Genomic DNA, 26,145 nt, shown 5'->3' with positions numbered 1-26,145 from the left:
AATTACCCAAAATGCTGGCATAGAGAATCATAAGAAATTAAAACCTTACAAACCCTTTTCAGTAAAATATACAAATTTGAGCATTTCAGAAGCTTTCTTCTTATTCCAAGATGCTTTAGATTGAAGATTCATTAAATCTTCTTTCTTCTTTCAAAGCAGTTTTGGTTTCACACAACATAAATATTTCCATAAGCCCTGGTCTGAATAAATAGGGATAAATTCTTTGTACTGGGGCAAGAGCATTGGAGATCCTTAGAATACACCACTGAGCCCAGGCAGTTTCCAGGCAATTTCCAGTCCTCATCCATGATTTAAAGGAGACTTCTGATATGACAATGCTCTTTGCTTTTCTGTTTCTAAGCTCTGCTCTGCAGAAGCAGCAGAGTTCTGACATTTTCAAGAAATGATGAAAGACATTGCATTTGCATAGATACCCAAGGATGTTTGCTTTAGAAGGGAAACACATTTGGGAGACAGGAAAAAATATGACAATGTACTTGGCAACTTATATAATTTCTGTTAACTTCAGCATGATCAACAGCTAAAACTGTCTATTTTTACTTCTTGCATATTTATGAGAAAATGCTGACCAAAGATGCCATAATGAAATGACAATTTTTCCTTCCTATTTGTTTTTGATTTGGAGGAGCACCTAAACAGTATATGACCTAGGAAGAAGAGGAGTTGAAAGGGGTGAGCATATATACAATTGGCTCCTTTTTTCCACTTTATTGCTCTGAAGCCATAAATGCGCCTCCTCCATTTGTTGTGGCCAGTTTAGCCAAACTTCAAATAAAGACCATGAAAAGGTGCTGTGGTATCTCTCTCAGCACCTGTGCCCACACACGCTGTATACCTGGCAGTGTGTGGAGGCTGTCACCCTGACACAGATGGCTGAAAAAGTGGCTTGAAGCATGACTCTAGCCCATCACAACCGTGTGCACAGGCAAGAAATCTGCCTTAGCTCCGAGACAGCAGCTATGGCTCAGCTCAGAGCAAATTCTGCCTGCGGCAGCTACAAAGAGCTCTGGCTACGAAAAAGCCCTGCCCTCTTTTGGAAACAGAATCTACCTCCCATGATCAAAGGCTGGAGAGCACAGCTAAACTGCAGATGCAACTCAGAAAACCTTTCTGCTCTAAATCAATTTACATTTTCCATTGGAGAAAACAACACCTATGTAACTGTTTTGCAGAAAAGCCCACAGAGATTTTCTCATTACCTTTTGAGTAACTTACAAGACAATCAACAAGCAGCTTAGCCAGACTTTTAGCAGTTGTCTCACTTACACAGCTTTCTCCACCCACATTATGCCCTAAAACGAGGGAATGAAGTTTTAGGTGATTAGGAAGAATCATATCACAGTACCATTAGAATACTGTCTGTTTCAAAGCCAAAAAGGAAGCACAATAGTCACCACTCCACATTCCCTTTCCTACCCACTATGACTGGAGCTGTTTACAGCGTTACAGCACGAAGCCAACCTACCAAGCTTCTAGCAGAGCAGAAAACTGAGTTATGTGCCTTCTCTTCCAAACTCCCCTGGCACCTGATGCCTGCCCTACCTGCCCTCCAGGTAAAGGTCTTGTTAATGGAAGTTATGTCCAGATGATGGGATTCCAAAGGGAGAATACGGCATGACAGTTATGACCCTAGAAGGAACTGTGCCTAGGCACCAGCCTAATGCCAGAAGATTCCCTATTTCTCACTCTCCTCACCCTGATCCTAGTCCTAACCTAGCCCTAGGCCTGAGCTGAGATTTCTTCCCTGTGACAGGCTAACTCTCCAGGTGTCCATTACTGACGTGAGAGTCGTGCTGGCAAGCAATCCTAACTAGGACAACCCAAACCACTTCGAAGATGGTGCGATTAAGTGACCTCCCACATGGCTGGTGGCAATCTTGTATTAGGGAAAGTTTTGAGTATACAGGCACTGGTCTGTGAGACCCAAACACCACATCTTTAGTAATGCATCATAGGTAGCAATGAAAGAACACAGCAAAGGGAAAAGGCAAAGGAAAGAATGAACAAACTCTGCCCTGGGCTTCTTCTTGCTCTCAAGCACTTTCAGATTAAACTGTGAGAAGGGCAATGATTTTGTTTGCCACAAAAAGCCTTTTTGCTCATATTTCAGATATATCACGCATTGTCAGGACAGACCTAGAAGTGAAGCCACCTGAAAAAACCTACAGGCACCCAGTGCTAAGCACCAGAAGGAAGCACGGACTCTCCTCCTGTTTGCTGAGAGAAGCAAATGACTGATGCTCCTGAGGCCCGTTCCACCAGCACCCCCATCTCCTGCAGGCATCTTCCGACCCGCACTGCTTGAGCTGGCTCAGCATCAGGCTCACAGGAGACGCTGCATGCCCACAGCTCTTCCTTAACACGGCTAAACAAACAGACGGAAACAACTTAGAGCCGGCCCGAACACATCACCTATACGCTGCCGCCCTGGCCTCTTCCCATTGCAGAGCAAAAAAACCAAAAAGGAACCCTTCCAGGGAACGGAGTCAGAGGGGGGAAAAAAGTTCATCAGGAGGCCAGGCGGCGAGAGGAGCCGGCCTGCTGTCACCGCGCAGGCACCGCCGCGGAGTCTCGGGGACAGCCCGGGCGCCGCCGGCCGGGGCAGGATGTGAGCTCACGGCGCCGCCCCTTCCCCGCCCGCCCGGCGGTGCCGGTTCCGCCGCCCCGAGTCCCGCCTCGCTCCCTCTCACCGCCTCCGGGGCCGGGGGTCCCGGCTCCGCCTGGGCCGGTGAGTGCTGCGGGGGGACCCGCGCCCCTGGGGCCGGCCCGGGCGGCCGGGCCTGGCCAGCGGCGGCGGCCGGGCCCGCTCGGGGCGGGGAGCGCGGCCCGCGGGCCCGGGCAGCGGGGCGGACCCGGGGCTGCGTGAGATCCGCGCCGTGTTTGTCCGCAGGCAGAGCCCCTGAGCCCTCCGGTGCCCGCGGCCGGAGCAGGTGCCGCCATGGGGAACCAGCTGGCTGGAATCGCCCCCTCGCAGATCCTCTCGGTGGACAGCTACTTCTCGGACATCCACGACTTCGAGTACGACAAGAGCCTGGGCAGCACCCGCTTCTTCAAGGTGGCCCGAGCCAAGCACCGGGAGGGGCTGGTGGTCGTGAAGGTGTTTGCCATTCAGGATCCCACCTTACCCCTGACGAGCTACAAGCAGGAGCTGGAGGAGCTGAAGATAAGGTTACACTCGGCACAGAACTGCCTCCCCTTCCAGAAAGCCACCCTGTCCGAGAAGGCCGCCATGCTTTTCAGACAGTACGTACGGGATAACCTTTATGACCGAATTAGTACCAGGCCATTCCTGAACAACATTGAGAAAAGGTGGATCGCTTTCCAGATCCTCACTGCGGTGGACCAAGCGCACAAATCTGGAGTCCGCCACGGTGATATTAAAACAGAGAACATCATGGTGACCAGCTGGAACTGGGTTCTTCTAACTGACTTTGCCAGTTTTAAACCAACTTACCTTCCTGAAGACAATCCTGCTGACTTCAATTACTTCTTTGACACATCCCGGAGGAGAACGTGTTACATCGCTCCCGAGCGCTTTGTCGACGGCAGCATGTTTGCCACGGAGCTGGAAAACATGCGGGACCCTTCCACTCCTTTGGTAGACTTAGCAAATAGCAATCAGCGAACAAGAGGGGAGTTAAAACGTGCAATGGATATCTTTTCTGCAGGTACTTGGAGCTATCAGGTGTTGTTTCTGACTAATGCAGTGCAGAAGAACTTTACTGGGGTTTTTTCATTCCTTTTTTTTTTCTCTTACAGCAGGCTCAGAGAGCAGCATGTTAAAAACTTGTGTATTTTAAGCATAAAGACCCAAACCTTTTTCATTCACAGAAAAGTACAAAGACAACATAGTAGGCTACATAAGTGTATCACTATTATCTGAGGAGAGAAATCACAAACTATTCTGTTATGGCTCACCTATGCTCTTGGAAAGAGGTGGTTCTTCAAAGCACAGTCCATCATCTTCCATTGGCAGAGAAGCATATGTCTCATGGGGCCTGAGAGGAGAACCCAGTCCGTGGCTCAATTCTGGGGGGACTGACATAGTTTTCAGGGTAATTTGGCAATACTGGCTCTAGAAGCCCCTTCTCTTTTTATTTTCCCCACAGGCACAAAGTGGAAACAAAGTCCTGTTATGGGCCCACTCACAAATACTAGTTAAGAGCTTGACTGTGGGAGACTGCCTTGAGTCTTGACCTTGTCTTAAAAGTCATGAGTTTAGCCCTTTTTTGGGGGTTTTTCTCCCCATAAAGTGATTGAAAATTAATTTGAAGGAAATGGTTACTTCATTTTACAAGTTGCTCTTATGGCCAAACTTCCAGGACACTTCACTGACAGAGGAGACTATTGGGAGCAAACTGCGGGAGCACGTTCTTTGCAGAGAGACTTGTGTCATGTACACAATACTGGGGGGCTGGTTTTGGCAATCATGTGTGACTGAATATATGCTGTCCCCCAGCATCAGCTGTAGGAGCAGAAGTTATTCCTTTACCTTTTGTAAAAAGGCTGCTTAATTTTGACCTACTACCAGACCCATGCTGACTTACCACTCTCTTCTTCCACATGACAGTGATGTGGGTTCCTTTTCTAGTGATGGATTTTCCAGCTGGCAGGTGGCTGAAGTCACTGCCTCATGTTTTCTAATTCAGCAAACTCCTCTGCTGTTGACATGCTTGAAATAAATTACTTGGAACAGATTTCAGGGATCAAGTATAAAAGCCAGGTTTTGGAGCTTGAGATGTTATCTCCTTTCCGCAAATTAATTTGACAACTCATTTGCCTTATTTTTAATTGAACAAAGACTTGTTTAGGGTTTATTCTTGTCTGCATATAGAAAACAAAGTTAAAGTATCTGTTTATAATTGTCTGACATCTTTGACTTTTTTTTTTCTTTCTGTTTTAGGTTGTGTAATAGCAGAGCTCTTCACAGAAGGTGTACCCTTGTTTGATTTATCTCAGCTTTTGGCATACAGAAATGGCCTCTTTTCCCCTGACCAAGTCCTAAACAAAATTGAAGACCGCAGTATCAGAGAACTGGTAAGGATGGGCTACAGAATTAGAACCATCTGTGTGTTCTGTTTGCAGTTTATTTCACCTACTTCGGTGACAGATTGCTTATTGTTTGGGTTTGGGTTTTGATGTTTTTGTATTACAAATGTCTAAACCTCTGATCTTTCTCTCCCACTCCCTCCTGCTTCTGCCTTTCTCAAGGTCACTCAGATGATCCATCGAGAGCCAGATAAACGTTTAGCAGCTGAAGATTATTTGAAACAGCAACGTAACAATGCATTTCCTGAAATATTTTACACTTTCCTTCAGCCTTACATGGCCCAGTTTGCCAAGGAAACGTTTGTGTCAGCAGATGAGCGTATATTGGTCATACGTAAAGATCTGGACAACATCATTCACAATCTTTGTGGGCACGACCGCACAGAGAAGGCCGAGGGAGAGACAAAAGAGAATGGGCTGGTTATTCTAGTGTCTGTGATAACTTCCTGTTTACAGACTCTCAAGTACTGTGATTCAAAACTGGCTGCTTTGGAGCTGATTCTTCATTTAGCACCAAGATTAAGTGTAGAGATTCTTCTGGATCGTATTACTCCTTATCTGTTACATTTCAGCAACGACTCTGTGCCCAGGGTGAGGGCAGAATCTGTGAGGACACTAACTAAAGTTCTTGCTCTCGTCAAAGAGGTGCCACGCAATGATATTAACATTTACCCAGAATACATTCTGCCGGGCATTGCACACTTGGCCCAGGATGAAGCCACCATCGTCAGACTTGCATATGCTGGTAAGAGGACATACAGTCAAAACTCCAAATCTTGAGCTTTTCTGTGTTCTCTTAACTGTTTCTGTCAGTAAAACTCACCAGAAGTCTCAGAAGTGACTGCAGGTATGACACCTGTAGTCACATTTCATTAGCTCTGATTGTTTCTATAAACTGGCCTGATGGAACTGAATAAATGAGAAACTAACTTAAAACATCAGTGTGTTGCTGGGCTGCAGAGCTGTTTTCCAACAACATGCAATTTGATATGCAGGGGCTGAAATTAGATTATTTGCTCTGTAATAAACTGGCTTATACTGTAACAGATGTTTTCTGTAGATGTTAGTTGGATGTGTGAGTTCTGCACAGTTCAGGAAGAAGCTTTGTAGTCATGCCCACGTTTGCTATTTACTATGTGTCCTTACTTGCTATGACTAGGGCATTTTTATTAGATTTTGGGGTTTTTTAGTTGAAAACGTGAGGTGATGTTTTTGTTTACTACGTAAACTGATAAAAATAATTATTGAAGACTTTGTATACTTAATGAATAGAACCAGTTGTGGTCACCATGATCAATTTAAATTTCAAATACATTAATGTATTTAAAGGTAGTCTAACTGGATTAACTTCTGTTACACTTTTGGAAGTGGTCAGGCTGGTGCTTAAGAGTATTTGGCCTGGGCTGTGGACAGGCTCCATTGGCACGTTCCTATTGATTTGGATGGCACTCAGAACGGCTGCTTAAGTGGGACTTCTGCCTTGATGTTATTGTTCCTGTGCCAGCAGTGACTGACCCATATAATGCAGCCTGAGTTGCTTCAACAGCTTCCAAATGGTGCAGAACGGTGCCAAATTGTCTGGATAGATACCCTGACGAATGTTCTAAAAGTGGATTCCAGGGTAACAAGTTGTTATTCCCGAGGATACACATCCTGGTGTGGTGGTTTGTTGTTATTTTGTTGCAAGTTATTTAGTTGGTAAACTGAGATTAAGTGGCGTTTAGGGTTTGTTCTACAAAAATTAAATTAATCTTTGTTACACCTAGTATCATTAGGATTTTTCCACTTGTTTACATGACAAAAGTACTGTGTGATTTTATGTACTTTGGTAGCTTTGCTGGGAGACAGAAGTGGGTTGACCAGAGCATCCTGTGTAATTTCAGTCCTGTTTGCCCATTGTGATCGGTGTTGTCATTGACTGTAATCTCTCTTCAGGGGGTCATCAGACTGATGTAAATGGGCAAAGTGGAACAATTCTTAACCAAAATGTTTTCCTTTGCAGAAAACATAGCACTATTGGCAGAAACAGCTCTGAGATTTCTGGAGTTAGTACAGCTGAAAAATCTGAATATGGAAAATGAACCAAACGGTGAAGAAATGGATGAAACATCTCACCCTAGTGATAACTATGACACAGGTAATGTCACTTTTTGCCTGTTTTTAATAGCAAATCATGGGCCAAAGCTCCTAGGTAGCACTGATCTATCTCATCTCTCAAAGCTTAGCCTTCCTATTAAATGGGAAGAATGTTTTGCCTTAACCAATATCAAAGTGTGTGACAGCTTCCTGCGGAGACAGACACCTCTGCTCTGAATGTTGTGAGAGACAAAAAAGTATTTAAATGAGCATATTTTTCTTCTCCAGAGGTCCTCAAGTTATTTGACTGTGATGCTGGTTGCTTGGTTGCATATCCAGCTTCACTTCCAGCTTGTCTCTCTAAAAACAAGACAGCTGCAAAAGCATGCCTGTGTTCCAAATACTGCTTCTGTTGGAGTGGGAAGCAGCGTTGGCTTTGCAAAATCTGTCAAATTCTAGCATAGTCATTGCACTGTATTTTTCATTCTTCCTTTTCTGTCCCTGTGCTTCACAATTTTTGTCTGTTTGCCTGGTAAAACTAAATGTGTGGATGCCATTTGGCAGTAACATTACTGTAACTCTAACTGTATTATAACTAGCACAGAGAATAAATTAAAATCCTAAGGATGGGTTTTCTTTTCCTTTCCCTTTGTAAAGACACATGGTAATAAGTAACCTGTGTGTCATCTCCAGTGCCTTTTAGTGTTGCATGAATTCCCAGAAGAATGCTGGGCAGATCTAAGCTGGGAAGACTTTGTGGTTAAAAACTGTCATTTCTCTTCTGGGATAAGTAGAGCAATCTGTGACTAATCAGAGTTGGTAAACATCCTGCACATATTCCATTTGGGGAAAAGGCAATTATCTCTTAACTAGTTGCAGGATGATACTTTAAAATAAGACAGCAACAAATCTACTAAAACCAAATATAAAAGATCCTCTCCAATTCCTTCATGTAAGGTGTGGGGTGCTCATAATTGCCGAGGAGTGAGAGAGGAAGCTCCATTGTTTGGGCTGTGTTTCTAAGAAATGGTGTCCCCTATCCCTTGAGATATCTTGGAGATGAAGCTTGAGTAGTTCTGTTCTTTTCACCCTTTTTGAAACCAGGCATGAGAAATTTGAACCCAGGAGGCAGATACTTCATGTGGCTGATAGACAGCGTCATGATAGAAAGCAAATTAGCTGGACTTCTGACTGCAGGCAAATGATAATCACCCCTCAAAACTGGTGCAGCAGGAGCTGAAATTTTTGTGTTGCTTGTTTGAGATCCTGCCTTGTAGTTTTCAGTAATATGCAGTGCATTAACAATCTGTTACTTCCATTTCCTAGAAATACTTTTTTTAATTGTGTCCTGAATTAGAAGCCATAGGTAAGGTCATCTTCAAATTTTTCATCAGTATTGTTAGATTAACTGCAGAAATTTATTTAAATTGGAAGCACTGACTTTTTGAAGTGTTCTTACATTCTTCTCTGTATGCCTAATGAAATGAATCTGTCTGCCTAAATAAAAACATAGTCTTGATCTGTTGTCAGTTCACAAATTTTGAAATTCATAGTCAAATAAACATATCAAACCAAAATTGCCTCAAAGCATTTTGCTTACTGTGATAACATTGCTGCTGACTCATTCTTATGCTTCTTCACATCTGCATATCATCTATATGTATAAAAATGAGTGGAACTATCTTAGTGAAAGTTGCAACAAGTTTAGAATAAATTGATCTGGGTAAAAATGTCTCACATTTCTCTACTCTTTGGCTTTGTCACTACCTCATGCTTAGCCTCAAGTCTTTGGTAAGCCCTTGTTGGAACTGTTGAGGTTCTGTTGCATTGCAGATTTTACCAAGTTGGATGGTGTTCACGATGACCTATCATTGTAACTGCTTTAGCAGCAGGTGGTACACATGCACACATTGTTTCTCCTCAGCCAAGATGTTCATCCTGTTGTCCCTTGCAGAGTTGCAAGCCTTGCATGAAATGGTCCAGCAGAAAGTTGTGACTTTGCTAAGTGACCCAGAGAATATTGTGAAACAGACCCTGATGGAAAATGGAATAACACGTCTATGTGTCTTTTTTGGACGTCAAAAAGCCAACGATGTTCTTCTGTCTCATATGATCACTTTCTTAAATGACAAGAATGACTGGCATCTTCGAGGAGCTTTCTTTGACAGCATTGTTGGTAAGTGTTTGGTTTTGGCCATACAGAGTGGAAAGAAAATAAATAAATAAACAGTTTCCAGGATATGAAGAAATAAGTCATATAAAAGTCCTGTCTTATAAAGATTTCTAGAATTTATAAGAAAATACTTTTTCTGAATTATTGGGAGGAAATGTTTCATTAGGGAATGAAGATGAAACAATGTAGATACAAATGTATATTTCTTTTAGTCCAAATATTTAATACAAATACAACAGAGGCATTTAGGTCTAGGGTAGATTAACATTAAAAAATTGGCATTAAAATGCTTTTTTCTTCTTTGAGTCTCTCCTATAGCCACTAACTTAAAAAGCTAAATTATGGCAAGTGATTAGTAGGATTTCTGCAAGCTCTATAATAGATGCATCACTTCACATATGCACATGGTCCTATTCACTTCAGTCGATCCGTTCATATGATGAAAACTAGGCATTGGTATATGCTGAAGTTCTAACTGGAAAGGTTTTTTTAGTGGCTTAAAACATCACCTAAAGATGATGTTATAACAATTTGAAAAATCTTACCAATAATGACATCAGCTGTTAAGTATATCCAATGCTTCATGTATGTTGGAAATCCACATGACCATTGCTGAGAGTCAGTGCTCAGGATTTGTGGGTCAAGAAAACTTTCCCAAGTGCAGTTCCTGAGAGAGCCTAAATGGTACTTCAGGTGCATGGCAGGAAAAACAATCATGATCAAACTTTGAGTGGGGCCAGTGTGGTAGCTACGCATTCCATTTTAACTGGAAACCACAAAATGCTGTGCTGGCAAACTGCCAAGAAGTGATATTGATAATTTATCAGAAATTGTTTAGAAGGAGCAATGGAAAAGCCAAAGCACAGGTCTGAGTGTCCTGCCTTCTTGCAAAAGACATAGAGGCATGTGAGGCAATTAAAAGTGAAGACATGTAACCTGTGTTTTTAACTCCTTTCCCAATGTCCATTCACAACATCCACAGAAGAATTCAGATTAAGTTCTGAAGTTATGTTTTTATTTTACTTCAGGCATTTACACATCTTTAGAACTGAGCTCTCTAACTGGTATTTAAGTAAGTGCAGGCACTGCTGCCTGTGGCTGTGAGCAGATGCCCTTCTGTAGCAGTGGCACTGAGGGTATTTCTCTTTCTGGTGCTGTTTCTCTCTCCTTTCTCCCTTCCTTTTAGCAAAGGGTTGCAAAGTCCAGCATTAAGACATGAACAAGTAAATGGATTATTACCTTATTAGATTAGAAGCAATAAAGTTATTTTATGTTTACTCTCAATTCTGATAGGAAGACATAGTGTTTTCTGGTGTTTATCAGTTTGCTTTGGATTTTTATGTTATTTTTATGTTTCAGGTGTTGCTGCTTATGTTGGCTGGCAAAGCTCATCAATTCTCAAACCTCTGCTTCAGCAAGGTCTCAGTGATGCTGAAGAATTTGTCATTTATAAAGCCCTCAATGCTCTTACTTGTATGTGCCAGCTGGGGCTCTTGCAAAAGCCCCATATTTATGAGTTTGCTTGTGATATAGGTAAGTTGGAATACTGGAGAATAGCCTGTTTACCTAGTAATGAAAAGAAATCTCAGTACTACATAAAGCTTCACTGTTGGGTTAGTTGTCCAGAATGCAAACCTGTAGTTCTGTTTTAGAATCTAAACACAACTGTGGTATGGATCTACTGCTAGTTGAACCATGTTAGTGCTCAGGACTCTAAAATAATAGTTTTGGTGGAACAAATTGGATGCATTCTGCCAGATTTTATATATGGCAGCAGCAAAAAATACTCACTCCAAAAACTTTCTGCCTTGATCTACATGGCAACCTGCTGTAAAGAAGAAGTCCAGGATGCTTCTGGTAGTCCGTCAGGCACATAATTTGCAAACACTTATGCATTAGCCTTTGAAGATGAGAGAATTCAGACAATCACGATACTTTCTTATTCTAACACCATAAAAACCCATAAACGCAATACATCCTTGGTTGCAGAGTTGGTCTCTCCTTCCTGATCAGGCTTATCAATTTAATTTAGATGTGCCCAAGATTTAACAGCTATTTATAAAAAAAAAACCAAATGATCTTTTGAGATGTAGTCTGCTGCTTCTTAATGTTATAGTTTTACAAATGCACTCAGAATTTGGAGCAGGTGATCTGTGATTACATCTCATGACTAGATACAGTGCCTTGACAACAGCTTCTTAAAGCCCACATAATTAGGGGGACTTCTGAGTCTCGTAATCTCGTAATATAAGTAGTGACTCTTCAAGGAAGAGAGGGAAATCAGGAAGGAATAAAGTGTTTACTTAAAAAGAAAAAAATCTATCACCGATTTTAGGATTCACTGTAATTGTTAAAATGTGGTTGAGATTTATTTTTGGATTAGTCTCCATTGCAAATCTGTAGCTGACAATTAGGGATTGAAATGAACCAATAAGGAAAATATGTTTTTTGGCAAGAGCAAGGAAATTGAGCAGCATGACTACAGTGAAATCCATGAAATAATTTCCTCCATATGAATGTTTTAACCTTGTTGCTCTGGAAGAGAGAAAGTTCAGTTTGGGAGTAATTCTGTTAGAAGGAAATTACATCACAGGCTGCCATATGCAGGATGATCTGCTCTCTCCTTTATGAGTGATATATTTTAACAGCCTATTTTTCTTTCAGCACCATTCCTGTGTCACCCTAATCTTTGGATATGTTATGGTGCAGTTGGATTTATCACTGTGGTGGCACAGTATTTGAATATTGCTGATGTCTATTGCAAGCTAATGCCATACCTCCATCCTTTTATCACACAACCAATAATACAGGTAATACTTCAAATAATATTAGTGGGAATGTCTGGACTAGCCATGATACATAAGTTTGTCTTGGCCTTGGTCCTGGCTATAAGGACCATATACACATTTTTTTCAATTAAGATGACAGACAATTATAGATTTTTTTGATCTCTGCTGGCAGATTTATAGAATGGCCGTTGCTTTCCATGTTTTAAAGACTGTTGTCTCAAATTTGTTGCAAAATGCAAAACATTTTACAAAACCTAAAATCAGCAGGTATGTTTTTGGTTCAAGCCTTTTTTGCCTTGTTTGTAGTCAAATTCTTACAATACTGTGCTAGTTTATAGGAGTCTAAAAAGTATGGAAAGTTGGCTGTGAAACAAGTTGGTTTATGTTCTGTGCTTTCATCTACAAGACCAGTCTGTTAATTAGTGATTACCATGCTTGTGATTTCACCAGAACCACTCCTCTGTTTCAGTGCTTTGCCAAGGGTCAGGGCACAATGCTCAGCATGAATGAATTAAGTCATTTACTATTAGTGCATGTCCAGGAATGACCTGCATAATGCTGGTAATATGATCATATAGGCATCTTTGCATACAACTTCAGGACCTGTAGACTGTACCTCTTGGGTTGTTTTAATAGATAAAGAAGAAATAATTGCAGTACATACATTGAGAAATGTATCCTGTGTTTAACATTTTGTTGAAAACCTTGCAGATGGGAAATTCACTATAATAACATTTTTCTGTGTTTACATGTTCTTTGTGCTGCGTTTTAGGCATTGATTGGTGAATTTGTCTTGTTCACTTCCTGTGCCATATTAGTATATAAATCTTTTCTTCTTCATTTTAGTATATAAATCTTTTCTCTGCTATGCAACACTATATTTATCGAGTAGTTTGTAAAATGGAGCTGGATTGTAATATTAAGTCTTCATTCTGGACTCATTTTGAAGTTGTTTTTCATGGAGACAGCAAGCTGTGAGAAGCACTTTATGGGAAAGAGGGGAAGAGAATGGAGAAAGTCTGACATGACCAACACAGATCTTATTTTCAAGAAAGTAGACAAGTTGAATCTAGATGATTTGTACAGGTTATGTGGATATCATCATGTTGACTGGTCTGTTGTTTTGAATTGCAGGTAGACAAAGAAATAGTCCTGTTAAGTGTCCTTAAGGAGCCTGTCAGCCGTTCCATATTTGATTATGTCTTAAGATCAAAGGATATCACGAGTCTCTTCCGACACCTGCACTTGCGTCAGATGAAGAGAACTGGAGCTCTCTCTGAGTGCCCACCCCCAGAGGACCCTGCCATTGCACAACTCTTGAAGAAGCTTCTTTCACAAGTAATTGGGTTTTATTTGTACTTTAAAAGTCAGGCTTGAGACTCTTGGGCTCTGTGCACCTCCACAAGCCCTGACCTTGCAGTTCTTCTGTGAAAGACTCTCAGTCTGAGGTTCTGATCCCCCAAGGCATTAACTTCACTGATTTCAGTATGTGCTTGTGGGACAAGTTGTTCTGAACTTAAAGATGTTTAAAAGATCTGCCAGATGTAGAGACATACAAATACCACCTAAGTCTTTAAAAAATGGCTGTAAGTCTCAAATTCTGATTCATCCTTGATGTGGCAGCATTAGAGAGCATTGCTGGATTAAGTGCATTGTGCTGGATAAAGGAGTATGTATTTGTCAGAGTGCTAGACATGTGTGCCAAAAGGAAATGGGGCTGGAAAGTCTTGAGGGTTATATGTGAAGAGGGGAACATAAAGAATCACCCACCCAAAGTAGTGAGAACTGGGAAGAAAAAGGACTGTAGCCGTGTGGGGTTTTTCCCCCACCCACGGTATGTGGGCTGTAAGCATGGTCTAGGAGGCAGCTAAGCAGATTGCACCAGAGAGTGATCCAGCAATAAATTCTGTTCTGCCTTTTCACTTTTCCTTGCCCCATTCCTTAGGAGGAAAGATATTCTTACACTGCAGTAGCTTACCTTATGTTTTGTATGAGCAATGGACCAATGCTTTGAATTCTGGGAATGTGTTCTTCTGCACTTCTGAGCCAGTCATTAATTTTACTGCTTCTTAAATCTTCATGCCTTGATGCATGTTATTGTTAAGAGAGAGTAATATTACCTTTTCTTTTGCTCTCTAGGGGATGACTGAGGAGGAAGAAGACAAACTGTTAGCACTGAAGGACTTTATGTTAAAATCTAATAAAGCTAAAGCCAATATTGTGGATCAGAGCCACCTGCATGATAGCAGTCACAAAGGGGTGATTGACTTGTCAACTCTGGGAATAACTGGAAGACAAGTGGATCTTGTTAAAACAAAGCAGGATTCTGATGACAAACGGGGTTAGTATATTTTGTGATCTGTATAGTTGAAGTATAGCCTTCCTTTCAGGGTGTTCTCAGTAAATCAGCCTACATGACTATCACCATCCTCACTGAGTTCGCAATAGGAAAGTTACTGCTGCAGTTTGAAATGTGAGGTGATGAAGTGTTCTCCGATCATTGAAAAATGGGGATTATTTTTTCCCCTGAGAATATTTTAAATTATTTTGACTACATGTGCAGTTGTTCTGCTGATTGTGACAAACAGGACTCTAGTGACTCATGGCAACAGTGTAAATGTTGGAGGCTACATGTCTGTTCTGTATCCTCTCAACAAGGGCTAAGCTCTTCAACTGTGAAAATCCTGGGTGTTTTCTTGAGGTAGCCTGAAGAAAACCAAAAACTCCTCAGGCTGGCACTGAGGAGTTCCCAACTGTTGCTCACCCAAGTACATGTGTTTTGGCCCTAGGATTCTTCAGCTTCTCATCTACTCCCATTTTACTTTTTTTTTTACCTGCTCTTCTTTCAACTCAAAAAACCTCTTACATTTCCTTGTTCAGATGTAAAATCCACTTGCTGCTAACTATTCCAGTTCTCTGAATCCTCAAAATTCTCATTCAGCAGACAGTTTGAGCTTCCTCTTTTACTCTCTCAAGCTTGTAATTCCCTCCTCTATTATATCACTGGTAGGTTCTGTGTTTTTACATATAGAACTACAGAAATATCTGTAAAGCCTGCAGCTATTAACATCCTATTTCCAGAATTAGGGTGTTTTACATATAATTGTAAAGGAAAGTACAGAATGTAGGATTTTTCTTTTTCTTCCATCCTTGAATGAGGAGTCAACATGATTTGAAACTTAGTGTTTATGAAGTCTATACTTGAAGTAATTTGTTTTACCCAAAGCTGTTACTCTTAAAGTCTTTATGCCTTTAACTTTTCTTTGCTGACTTTGTCCAAATTTAATTTGTTCCATGTTTCTCTGTCTATATTTTACAGTTCTAAGTGACTCTAAAGGAATGCTGGAAATAAATAAATTTCCTATTTAAACGATAACTTACTTGAATCTACAGCTGATGTTGCAATTATGATGGAAAACTGATTGTATTTGACACCAGCAATGATTGTTGGTACCGTGCTGTTACAAATTTATTCTTGATGCCCCTGCTCATTGCGGGGTTGTTGGACTAAATGACCTAAACCCTTCCATGATTCTCTAAGAAAAATTTGTCATGTGGTGGAGTCTATCCTGCAGCCTTCTAGATGTAAGCTTTCCCTCTAGTGAAGTTATTTATTACATGAGTCAGCTACATGATCCAGAGGATGTGAACACATGAGGCAGGTGCTTTGTTTGGTTTCCCTTAAAAATGCTGTCAGCTGATCTCCACAACATAGCACTAGGGTTTTCTCTGTACATAAATAATAATCTGGCATGTAAACATTAGATTTCCATGTAGTCTCAAAGTAATGGCAATCCTGAGTGAATGTTGTCATGGTAATGTTGGGGGTGTTTTGTTTTTTTCTTCTCCCACCTCCTCCTTCCCTTCCTCCCTCCCTCCAAACTATTTACAGCTAGAAAGCATGTAAAGCAAGATTCAAATGTAAATGAGGAATGGAAAAGCATGTTTGGGTCCCTGGAACCCACAAACATCTCCCAGCCAATATCCAAAGGACATGGGCAAACTACTGATCCTGAAGCCATCCAAGCTGGGAAGCCACTTCGTTCAGAGTCCTCAGCTGGCATTTGTGCCACTTTGTCATCCTCTCCACAGGTATACCTGAAAAATGCTATGTTTGTATCTTACCTGAAATGATTTAATTGTTTTAAAGTCAGGTGGGACTATAGGGATGTGATGTTCTTGTTTTGTTTGGAGGTTATTTGACACTGGCCATGCTATTGGCTGGTGTCTTCTTCAGCAGAGTTGCTGACTTTCAAGTTCTTATTTTTAAAATAGGAACTGAGAGAGGACTGAAGTAAGTTTAGTCCCTTGAGTTTCACTAACAAATAAGATGCTTTGGCCAAAGAGATGGGGCTTTGTGGATTGGACAATTATTATGTAAACTTCTCTGGCAGGGAAGACTTTTCCTCAAATTGAATGTCCTGATACGTGTTGTGAGGAAGAGATTTTACCTTGGTTTTAACTTGGAAATCACAGCATTTAGACATCCTGTACCTGTAATACTTAGTACTGGCTAGAGGAGGATAGGCTGGGAGCTCTGCAAGCCATGGAGGCATGTCTTGACACTGAACACTTTTCTGTTTGGCTGCTAGTTGGAGATTAACTTCTGCTAGCTTTAAATGAGTGTGTCTACCCTGAACTTAAGGGAAACACTTCATACTTTGGATTTTAAAGTCCAATGTAAATGAATTTGAGAGCTAACCTTTAATTTTGTCAGTCTTGGGTCCAATAACTGCCTCTGTAATAATCACATTAATAGGTGTGCACAGCACATTACATTTCCTTTAGACAGAATATAGAACAGAGTAGGCAAACAGGGTAGAATAAGAGAATGTTAATCTTTTATATAAATATTAATTTTCACTATTTTTAATTGTCTTCATGCAAGCATTACTTTTTCAAATGCTAATTCATTGCTAATTGATTCAATAAGAACGATTTTTTCCATTTTTATTCACTGTGTGTGACGCAGAAATCTTATGAGGGGGATTTATCTGTGCGTAGAATGTAAGGCATGTATTTTTAAGATCTGATTTCCTACAGGCATCTGATGGAGCAGTTGTCCAGCCCAGGAAACCAACCCTGCAGGCCCTGAGCATCACGATGTCCCCATCTGCACACCAGCTGCGCATCACCACCTGCAAAACTGAGCTGCAGCAGCTGATCCAGCAGAAGAGAGAGCAGTGTAATGCAGAGAGACTTGCCAAACAGATGATGGAGAATGCTGAATGGGAGAGCAAGCCCCCACCTCCAGGTACATCACTGGCCGCTGAGGGTATTAGATAAAAATTTTTATATATATATATATATATATATATATATATTATATATGTATGTATGTATAATTTGAGTCAGGATATCATCCTTTCATGGAAAAAATGCAAAGGATGAGGAAAAGAGGAAATTCTTAGTTTAGGAAATGTGTTTACTGTGCAGAGCACCTATGACTAGTGTCTAATTTAGAATTGAGCAAGTAGGCTTTTGCCTTTAATATTTAAAATGCCTTAACACTGTTTTCAGTGCCGTCTGTGCTTTGCAGTTGTAATGAATATCCTGATATAGCTGTTAGTGGATGGATCTAGGGGGAGTTGCATGTTCTTAATTAGGTTGTGGTTTTGTTTTCCCTGTAGGATGGCGTCCCAAAGGGTTGTTGGTAGCTCACCTTCATGAACACAAGTCTGCCGTGAATCGCATTCGAGTCTCTGATGAACACTCCATTTTTGCCACTTGCTCAAATGATGGCACCGTGAAGGTCTGGAACAGCCAAAAAATGGAAGGAAAAACCACTACAACCAGGTAGCTTAAAAGCCTGTGGTAGTTGGGTCTGCAATTTTAGAGTGAAAAATAAAGTAGAGCAGGGAGCAAAATACGAATCACTTGTGGGTGTACTGGAAATATCAATAAGGAGATATATTAGTGTTCCTCTTGGCTTGCATCTATAATATTAGATTGCTGTTTCAATTAGTTAATAAAAGAAAAAAATGCAAAGGGACTGCTTTGTAGCCGTAATTATTACAGGCTTTTTGATTTCATTTCTGTACATATATAAATATATTCTGCTGTTGTTGTTTAAAGCCAACGCTGGCTTTTTTGCTTTCTCATTTTGGAACAGCTAGAAAATGTTATTTTCAGACTTTTCTCAAGAGCCATTGGTTTTAAGTTGGTGTTTAAGAGAAGTAATTTTTTTTCTTAAGTGCCACCAAAAATAACCTCTTTTTTCTCTCCTCTATTTCTTTCTGTACTGTTTAGATCAATTTTAACATACTCTCGGATTGGAGGACATGTAAAGACACTTACATTTTGCCAAGGTTCACATTACTTGGCTATAGCTTCAGATAATGGTGCCATCCAGCTTCTTGGTATTGAATCCTCAAAGCTCCCTAAATCTCCTAAAATTCATCCAATACAAAGCAGGTACGTACTTCAGGCAGTTAAATCTCATCACACACAGAGCTCAAGCTGTTACTATATTCCTCAGATAAGATCCTTAAATTTGCTCTAGGCTTCCTGCTGGCTGAGCCCAGAGTGTACAGGAAGGCTGTAATCCACATTCTTATCCTGCTTCAAAAAGAAGGGTTGAAAGGCAACTCTGCAAAGCTGACCATTCTTAGTTATAGGATATTTGTACTTCCTGCGTCACTGAACACATTATGAGCTTGAAACAGCCATACGGAATAGTTCTCTGTTGTTTAAATTATATACTGGGATTGGTTAGTTCCTTTGTTACAATCTTAATACTTACAAAGTGATTTTGAAAGTTCTTTTGCAGGTCATTAGACATACAGCATGCGGTGTTGCCTAAGACCTGCAATTTTTCCTCTTGGGCCCTTAATGTGATAAGTTGGTAGAAATATGGGTGATGGGATAGTATGTAGGGGAGTCTTTGGGCTTGATTTAGCTCTTTCTTACCTCCATATGAGCAGTGTTTGAATATTTGGCACTGAAGCTACAGCTTGATCTTCCAGTTTGAGTGAGAGGTATGTCCAGGCCTCAGAAAGTACTCACAGTACTGCTGGTGGGGTCTCACAAGTGTGGAGCAGAGAGAGGGAGAATCACCTCCCACAACCTGCTGCCCACACTTTTGATTCTTCTGTTGTGGGTGGCTTTTTTGGCTGTGAGCAGACATTGCTGGATCATGCTGAGCTTCTCATCAGCCAACACTCCCAAGTCTTTCTGCTCAGAGCTGCTCTCAATATATTCTCAACTCAACCTGTGTTTGTGCTTGGGATTGCCCTGACCCAGGGCACAGAGCTGTGTTTATGTTTGCAAAGGGCTGCTGACAGCCTTGCAGGTCCTATCAGCAGAGAGATTTGAGAGAGCATAAGCATGCATTGTACTGAATTCAGAAAGCTATTTCTGGCAGATGCCTTGAGAAGTGACACAAAGAGGAAAATGTTGCCTAGCATAAGCTGTGGGAAGGAGTCTTAAACTTGGGAGGGAGTCATACCTGTGCCTAAATTAGTTTATTATTTTAACCCAGGTCATTAGATCTGAAGGATGATGGCTGTGTGGTAGACATTCATCACTTTAATTCAGGAGCCCAGTCAGTACTGGCTTATGGAACAGTTAATGGATCTCTGGTTGGATGGGATTTGCGATCCAGCAGCAATGCTTGGACACTGAAACACGATTTGAAGTTAGGCCTCATAACTTCATTTGCTGTGGATATACACCAGTGCTGGCTGTGTATTGGTAAGCCTGTATTTCTTGTTAGTTTCCCTCTCTTCCCTGCCCCCCTCTTCCTTATGGTTTTCTCTAACAGTAACTACAGCTCAAGCTTTTGCTTGATCTGATTTTTACTAGCGTATGCTTTTCTCAAACAAGAGGAGAGAAATATCTTCTCATCTATTTTTGAGAAGCATTCTGCCTACTAAGAACTTGAGGCTGAAGGCCATCACCCTAGGAACAGAGCACAAAGATAGGGACAAAAACTCATATATTTATCCCTCTGACTAAGGAGAGCTTTTTCTCACCAGGAACGAGCAATGGTACCATGGCATGCTGGGACATGAGGTTTCAGTTACCTATCTCCAGCCACTCTCATCCTTCCAAGGCCCGAATCAGACGCCTACTCATGCATCCTGTCTATCAGTCCTGGGTAATAGCAGGTAAAAGATATGTTAAACTTACCTCACAATTGCCAGAGGTTGTGATTAAAGCAGCTTTTTTTTCAGCTTCTGCTTCAAGCCCTGGCGGAGAGTTGAAAAGAAGAAAAGTAAGGTTTAGCCATTATCAAAATGACAGTGTTTACAATTCTCATCTTCTGAGCTCACAAGGGGCCCTCCCTGTGTGTTGTCTACCCTATCTCTTTTTAAGGACAAAATGTTACAAAAGATTAAATTCAAACTCATGACATACATTGAAGCTGATGGAAAATCTGCTACCACCTTCTGTAGAGCAGAGATTGAATTCCAATTCCCCTTTCAATCTAAGCCAGCCAACTGGGTCATGGGTTAGAACTTTTGGAAATCTCCAAGATTCCTCATCTGATACACTTACAGCTGCTTCATCCTCACTGCATGTGACACTGTCATAGACTTTTATATGTTTGTGTCAGGAACACAAATGCTGCAGGGAGCAAACAGCGTGTCTCTATGTCATACCCTCTATGTGATGTCAGTAGAGCAAACGGCAAGAGCTGACCAACCTGTTTTGTACTTTATGCACTGGCTTTATCTTTCCTGTAGCTGTTCAAGGCAACAATGAAGTCTCCATGTGGGATATGGAAACTGGTGATCGACGCTTCACCCTGTGGGCCAGCAGTGCGCCACCTCTTTCAGAACTGCAGGTCTGGTCTCTTTCTTTTCCAGTTGTGTAGCCAGGGTTAGAACAACCTTAGACTCCATGCTGTGCATCAGTACAGAACTTGCCCTGGGATTCATTTTGGCACCATAACTGTTTTACTTGTCAAAATTAAATTGCCTTTGTAAAACAGCAGTGTAACCTAAATCTTCATTGGCACCTTCCACTGTCTATGGAATGTACTTGTAACACTCACTTGTTATGCCCAGCCATGTTCTTAGAAAACCAGTGAGCTGGTTAAGCTTGTAAAGATTATGAAAAAGCCAAAATTCATGGTGTGGTATCTTGTACTTATTTTTACTTTCTGTTCCTGGGGCTATGCATACTTCTGTAAACATCAGCTCTTTTACACATTCTTTCTGTAATATAATACCACTACTACACTTAACTGCTAGTTGAAAGTATGAAGTGGTTCTTCTTCAAGGTCTTAATTGGAAAAGGAGCAATCTGGAATGTGGGTCAGAAATCCATAGACAAAAATTACCACAGCTGCTTCTATAAATGTTGTAAATGCCCATCTGGAATCTACTTAAACCTAAGTTTGTACATGCTACAAGGATTGCAGGTTGAGTTAATTTTACTCCTGCCCTTTTTTGCACAGGAAGCTCCATGATCTAAGATAGTTTTCTGTTGTATATCTGTCCCATAATGCCTTCATAGCCTAAAAATTTAAGCATCCATGTGCTTTTCAGTAGGATTTGCCTGCCCGATTCTTTTAAAAATAATCTCTCCTCATTGAGAATGTAATTTCCAAGATTCAAAAAAGAAAAGAGGATTATGGAGGGTTAATTCTGTTGTATTGCTCTGTAAAGTGTAAGGGAGCAATTTACCTTAATATATTAAGATGTGGCCCATTAAAGTGACTTGGCATTTGCAAGAAAGATTTGGAAACCGGGTGGATGAATGTGGCAAGGAATGCATTCCCTTTCTGAAGCATGGTGACAGCTATTGCTGATAAGTTATTTTTATATATCCCTTTTTCCTGCTAGCCTTCTCCTCACAGCATCCATGGAATATACTGTAGTCCAGCTTCTGGTAATCCCATATTACTGACAGCAGGCTCAGACATGAAAATAAGGTAATCAAACTAAACAACTTCCTTGTTTGTCACACTCCCCTCCACCCCTGCTGATGTACTAAATTTTGCCAAGTGTTGCCTAACTAATCTCTTAAGAATCCAAAACAATAATACTGAACATGTGTTCATTAGTAAAGACCAGTGAGCTGAGGAAATTGTTCTCAGCAAAAGGACTGCAGAACTTGGTGCTTCTCTAAAATGTAATGTGTACTCTGAAACACAGTGGGTATCCTTCTGTAAAATTCTTCATGGGCTTCATGACAAAAACCAAAAAATAACTCATGTGTGAGCTTGATATGAGTGTAAATTTCTCTGCATCACTCCCTTCCACTAAGTGTAGAAAGCAGATAGCATTTGTGCCCACTCATTTTCATCATAAGAGCAAGACCACTTTTAAGCAGCTCTTTTAAGCTGATAGAATTGAACATCTCACCTTGATTTTGCTTCTTTATGTTTAGGTTTTGGGATCTAGCCTACCCTGAGAGGTCATACGTTGTTGCTGGAAGTTCTAATTGCCCATCTGTTTCCTACTACAGGAAGATAATTGAGGGCACAGAGGTGGTTCAGGTATTTTGCTTTGTTTGATAGACACCTATTCTGCTTCCCTTTGGATGGCCCTATGGATTGTATTCTTTGCATGATGTCTTTAATAGTAACTCACTTGCTCTTACTTTTTGTGGATGGTGTCAGCATTGCATTTTTTAGGCAGTTGGGAAGAAGTTACTTTAAAAGAAGTACATAACTCGTTTTTGACAGAATTGGGCTCACCAAATACTACTTACATGCAGAAGCCAGAGTCATATGTTCCTTTTGGGATATTGAAATTTAGGCTTTTAACACTTTTGGCTTTGATCAGTGTTTGGAATGTTTTTTGGGTAGGACCTTAGCACGTCAGAGGTACTGGCAGCAGGATAGCACAGTAGCTTCATGCTGAAGTTTTTTTTACATCCTTCCGAGTGACTTTGGGAACTCGCAGTGTTGCTAGTTGTTAAATAGCACAATGTTTTGATTCAGTTCAACAAATTGAGTGCTACTTCAAAGGTGACTAAAACAAGTCAGTAGGGGTCTACTCAATGCACTGTTTTTTAGTGTTTCTTCTCAAACTTCTAAATTACATTCATGCTATTGAAGCAGTTTTTGTAAAAGCTTTGGGAAGCCAAGATGTATGTGTTGCTATAACTTTTTCCCCCTATTGGGATATAAAATCCTAGTGTCATTGAAATAAATATGAGAAAAAACCCCATGGTTTACCTAATCAAATAGTTGTAAAGGCAGTTCAGATTAAGACTTAGGCTGTGTGTGATGAAAAGAAATGAATCAAGGAGTAATCCTGAGAAAACTGTCAAAGGGTGTGAGGTGCTATGTTTGGACATTTTTCTTTGATTAGCTTTTTGGTGGAAGAGGTTTTGCGATCTTACACTGACAACCTAATATGGATGACAGTCTCTCTTTGCAAATGCTCACCCTTCTGTAAATAGTATTTCTCCCTTTGTTTTTATACAGGAAATTCAGAACAAGCAAAAGATGGGGCCCAGTGATGAGACCCCTCGGAAGGGTCCAGAGTCTCTCCCAGTCGGGCATCACGATATTATCACTGATATCGCAACTTTCCAGACCACACAAGGGTTTATAGTAACTGCATCAAGGGATGGGATCGTTAAAGTGTGGAAATAAAAATTGTACTAATATATAGTATGTAAATATTTGTAATAAAGAAATAGTGTTATAATGAAGTTTTCAAGGACTGTTTCCAGTTAATGGAATGGACTGGACTTTAAAAACTATAAAAGCAATGATAAAATCAGTTACCTGTATCCTACCACCCTGTTGGCACTTCCTAATCACATCTTATATTAAAGCTTTTTGGTATCCATAGCATTTCCTTGAAATATCAGGGAATCTATGAAGTCACTTAGCTTGGTTTTGACTACACTGTTCATCAAGAACCTTTCAGAAAATTATTTCAGGACGTCCCACATGACACATTCTAAATGTGCATAAAGTAAAGAGCTGGTGTCTAACTGCTCCTGTGTTGAATCTGAGAAATGAAATAAGAACCAGTGCACTGATGTCCCTGTACATTCTAATAACTATAATAAAGTCCACTTGAGCTTCCCTGTTTGGTACTTGGGTTTCTTTACATCTGTGGTTCCCCTGCAGTGATTCCACAGTCTCAGCTGCCAGAGCCATTGGGCTCATTGTCATTTGAGATCATCTTAGCATTGTGTCAATCCTCAGCTGTCCTTTGACAAGTGTGTCCTTGGTCCTCAACTGTGCCTTGCATCCATCTTGCTTTAAACTTGAGTCTAAGACTAAACTCTGCTGTCCTGGGAACCTAAAGCAGCACCACCAGAATGGTCTTCTCTGTCATTCAGTACAGACGTCAAAAGTAGCCAAAACATGCCTTTCAGCAGGAAGTACTTTTTCATCATGGAATGTTCATGTGAGAAGCAGTTCTAAATGTCAGACAGGGACAGTAAATGTTCTCACTACTCTTCCAATATCTGATCCAATTTTTCAGATTTTCAAATCCTTTGTCATACTTAAACTTTACTAACATTCCTTACCTGCAGTTCCAGGTACTACTTTTCCCCCTAAAACAGATGATTGACCCCCTCTGCATGGATGGACTCAGAAGGTCACTGACAACAAACAACGCTAATTTTACATGTGTTTCTTGAGTGTAAGTGGAAAAAAATGGAAGCCTACTTCTCTACAGAGTATCTGATAGAAGCAGGGAATGGTCTTAACTTGTGGACTGGGTTCTTTGAAGAGACAACACATGAAATAATGACTTGTTTAAAAAGTCTCAGAATTCAATGGAAAAAGACTGCCTGCTTTTCCCTAGTGAGTGCATTACTTGGATAATTTAGTGTAGTAGACATTGCTCCAAGTGCAACAAATGAGGAAGTGGGCTCAAGAACAGTGTGACATTTCTTTGCAGACCTTATCATTGCTGCTCCCTGTTATGCTGAAAGAAGATTTTTCTTGGCCTTGTATAGAGAAGCTGGTGCCGTCCCTTTATGTTGTATGAATTTAGAAATAAGGAAGGTTTTCTCAGTCCACTTGTATCACAGAGCAGCAAGGAAGAGGGTGGTAAGTCAAGCTTTTTCTGTTGCCATATCCATTTGGTGTACAGTTCTAAACAGGTCCTTATACACCTGGTGAAGGGTATCACCTTTGTGGCTGCATTGCTTGGTTAATGGTTCTGCCCACTGACAAAGTGGTTTGATGAAAGAAGCAGATCAGTTTTCATTTTCAGGTGTTACAATCCACTGACACCATATGAAACTTACAAGACAGGAAAAATGTTGCTGGATCACAGTCCAGGAAGACAGTGAGGTCTTCTCTGGTGTTACCTGTAGTCCCAGACTTTTAAAATCAAAGCTGGATTATTTAAGTTTAGAAGCACCTTTTAGATCAGGGTAAGGAAAACACAACCATGCTGCGCTGCTGCACTGTAGACATGCAAAAGTGGGAAAAGAAAACAAAATTATATTCAATAATATTTATCAAAACTCTTACATCCTATAGAATACTATTCTATTAGTAGCGTGGATTTTTCAGCTTCTAACTTACTGTTCCCTGTAACAAGGCTTCTGGCTAAATCAAAGTGCTGATTTACCCAATAATTCAGGACATGGGTATTTCTCAGAGTAGCAATATTGGTTCAGTCCCTGTTCTCCCTCCCAAATCTAGAGAAATGGCAGATAAAACTCAGCAATTTCAACAATATTTAATCAAAAGCATTTTAGAACTCAGGAGCTTGGTGTTTCACCCACAGTTCAAAACATTTCAAGCAGCTGGATAAACCAGTCCCAAAGCCTGAAGTGCAAAATTGGAATTTTGCACAAAGACACAGGACATTGTGTACAAAAGCAGAACTGAGATTCAGCGAGCACAGGGGAATCATTTGTAGCTCCTTCAGGAAAAGTGGTCTTAAACTAAAATTATACCACACTGCTGACAGTTACAATTAGACAAGTTTTGGTGAAATACTTAAAGGAAAGACAAGGGGAGTGGAGAACGGATGTGAAAGGGCATGATATTTGCAGTGACGTTTCCTGTGGGTTTATGTCAATAGAAGCTTTGTGTCCTCGGATTTGGCCTGGAGCAGAGCTTGGCAAAACTATAAAGGGAGGCTGAAGCAACAGAAT

At 40.8% G+C, this 26,145-nt stretch overlaps 1 protein-coding gene across 1 annotated transcript; it reads left to right on the top strand.

Annotated features, from left to right (window-relative positions):
- The first annotated feature begins 2,686 nt into the window (after nt 1–2,686).
- On the top strand, nt 2,687–24,631 carry PIK3R4 (phosphoinositide-3-kinase regulatory subunit 4). Its single transcript, XM_030943229.1, has 20 exons — nt 2,687–2,749; nt 2,912–3,689; nt 4,925–5,058; nt 5,233–5,815; nt 7,073–7,207; nt 9,101–9,322; nt 10,679–10,852; nt 11,984–12,129; nt 13,243–13,446; nt 14,248–14,449; nt 16,001–16,200; nt 17,152–17,362; nt 17,739–17,904; nt 18,358–18,522; nt 19,589–19,800; nt 20,085–20,216; nt 20,796–20,896; nt 21,900–21,988; nt 22,447–22,555; nt 23,492–24,631. Exons 2-20 carry the CDS (start codon nt 2,960–2,962, stop codon nt 23,660–23,662), a joined length of 4,086 nt encoding a protein of 1,361 aa, XP_030799089.1. The 5' UTR covers nt 2,687–2,749; nt 2,912–2,959; the 3' UTR covers nt 23,663–24,631.
- Nucleotides 24,632–26,145: the final 1,514 nt, after the last annotated feature.

The sequence above is a fragment of the Camarhynchus parvulus genome, chromosome 2 (genome assembly GCF_901933205.1).
Source record: "Camarhynchus parvulus chromosome 2, STF_HiC, whole genome shotgun sequence".
NCBI lineage: Eukaryota > Metazoa > Chordata > Aves > Passeriformes > Thraupidae > Camarhynchus > Camarhynchus parvulus.
This window is presented reverse-complemented; position numbering and strand designations above follow the sequence as displayed.

Excerpts from the sequence above, each read along its gene's own strand:
- PIK3R4 (XM_030943229.1), top strand. The coding sequence starts at position 2,960 with ATGGGGAACCAGCTGGCTGGAATCGCCCCCTCGCAGATCCTCTCGGTG. Across the intron at positions 5,816-7,072 it reads CGTCAGACTTGCATATGCTG|AAAACATAGCACTATTGGCA; the intron begins GTAAGAGGACAT and ends TTTCCTTTGCAG. Across the intron at positions 14,450-16,000 it reads GGATTCTGATGACAAACGGG|CTAGAAAGCATGTAAAGCAA; the intron begins GTTAGTATATTT and ends AACTATTTACAG.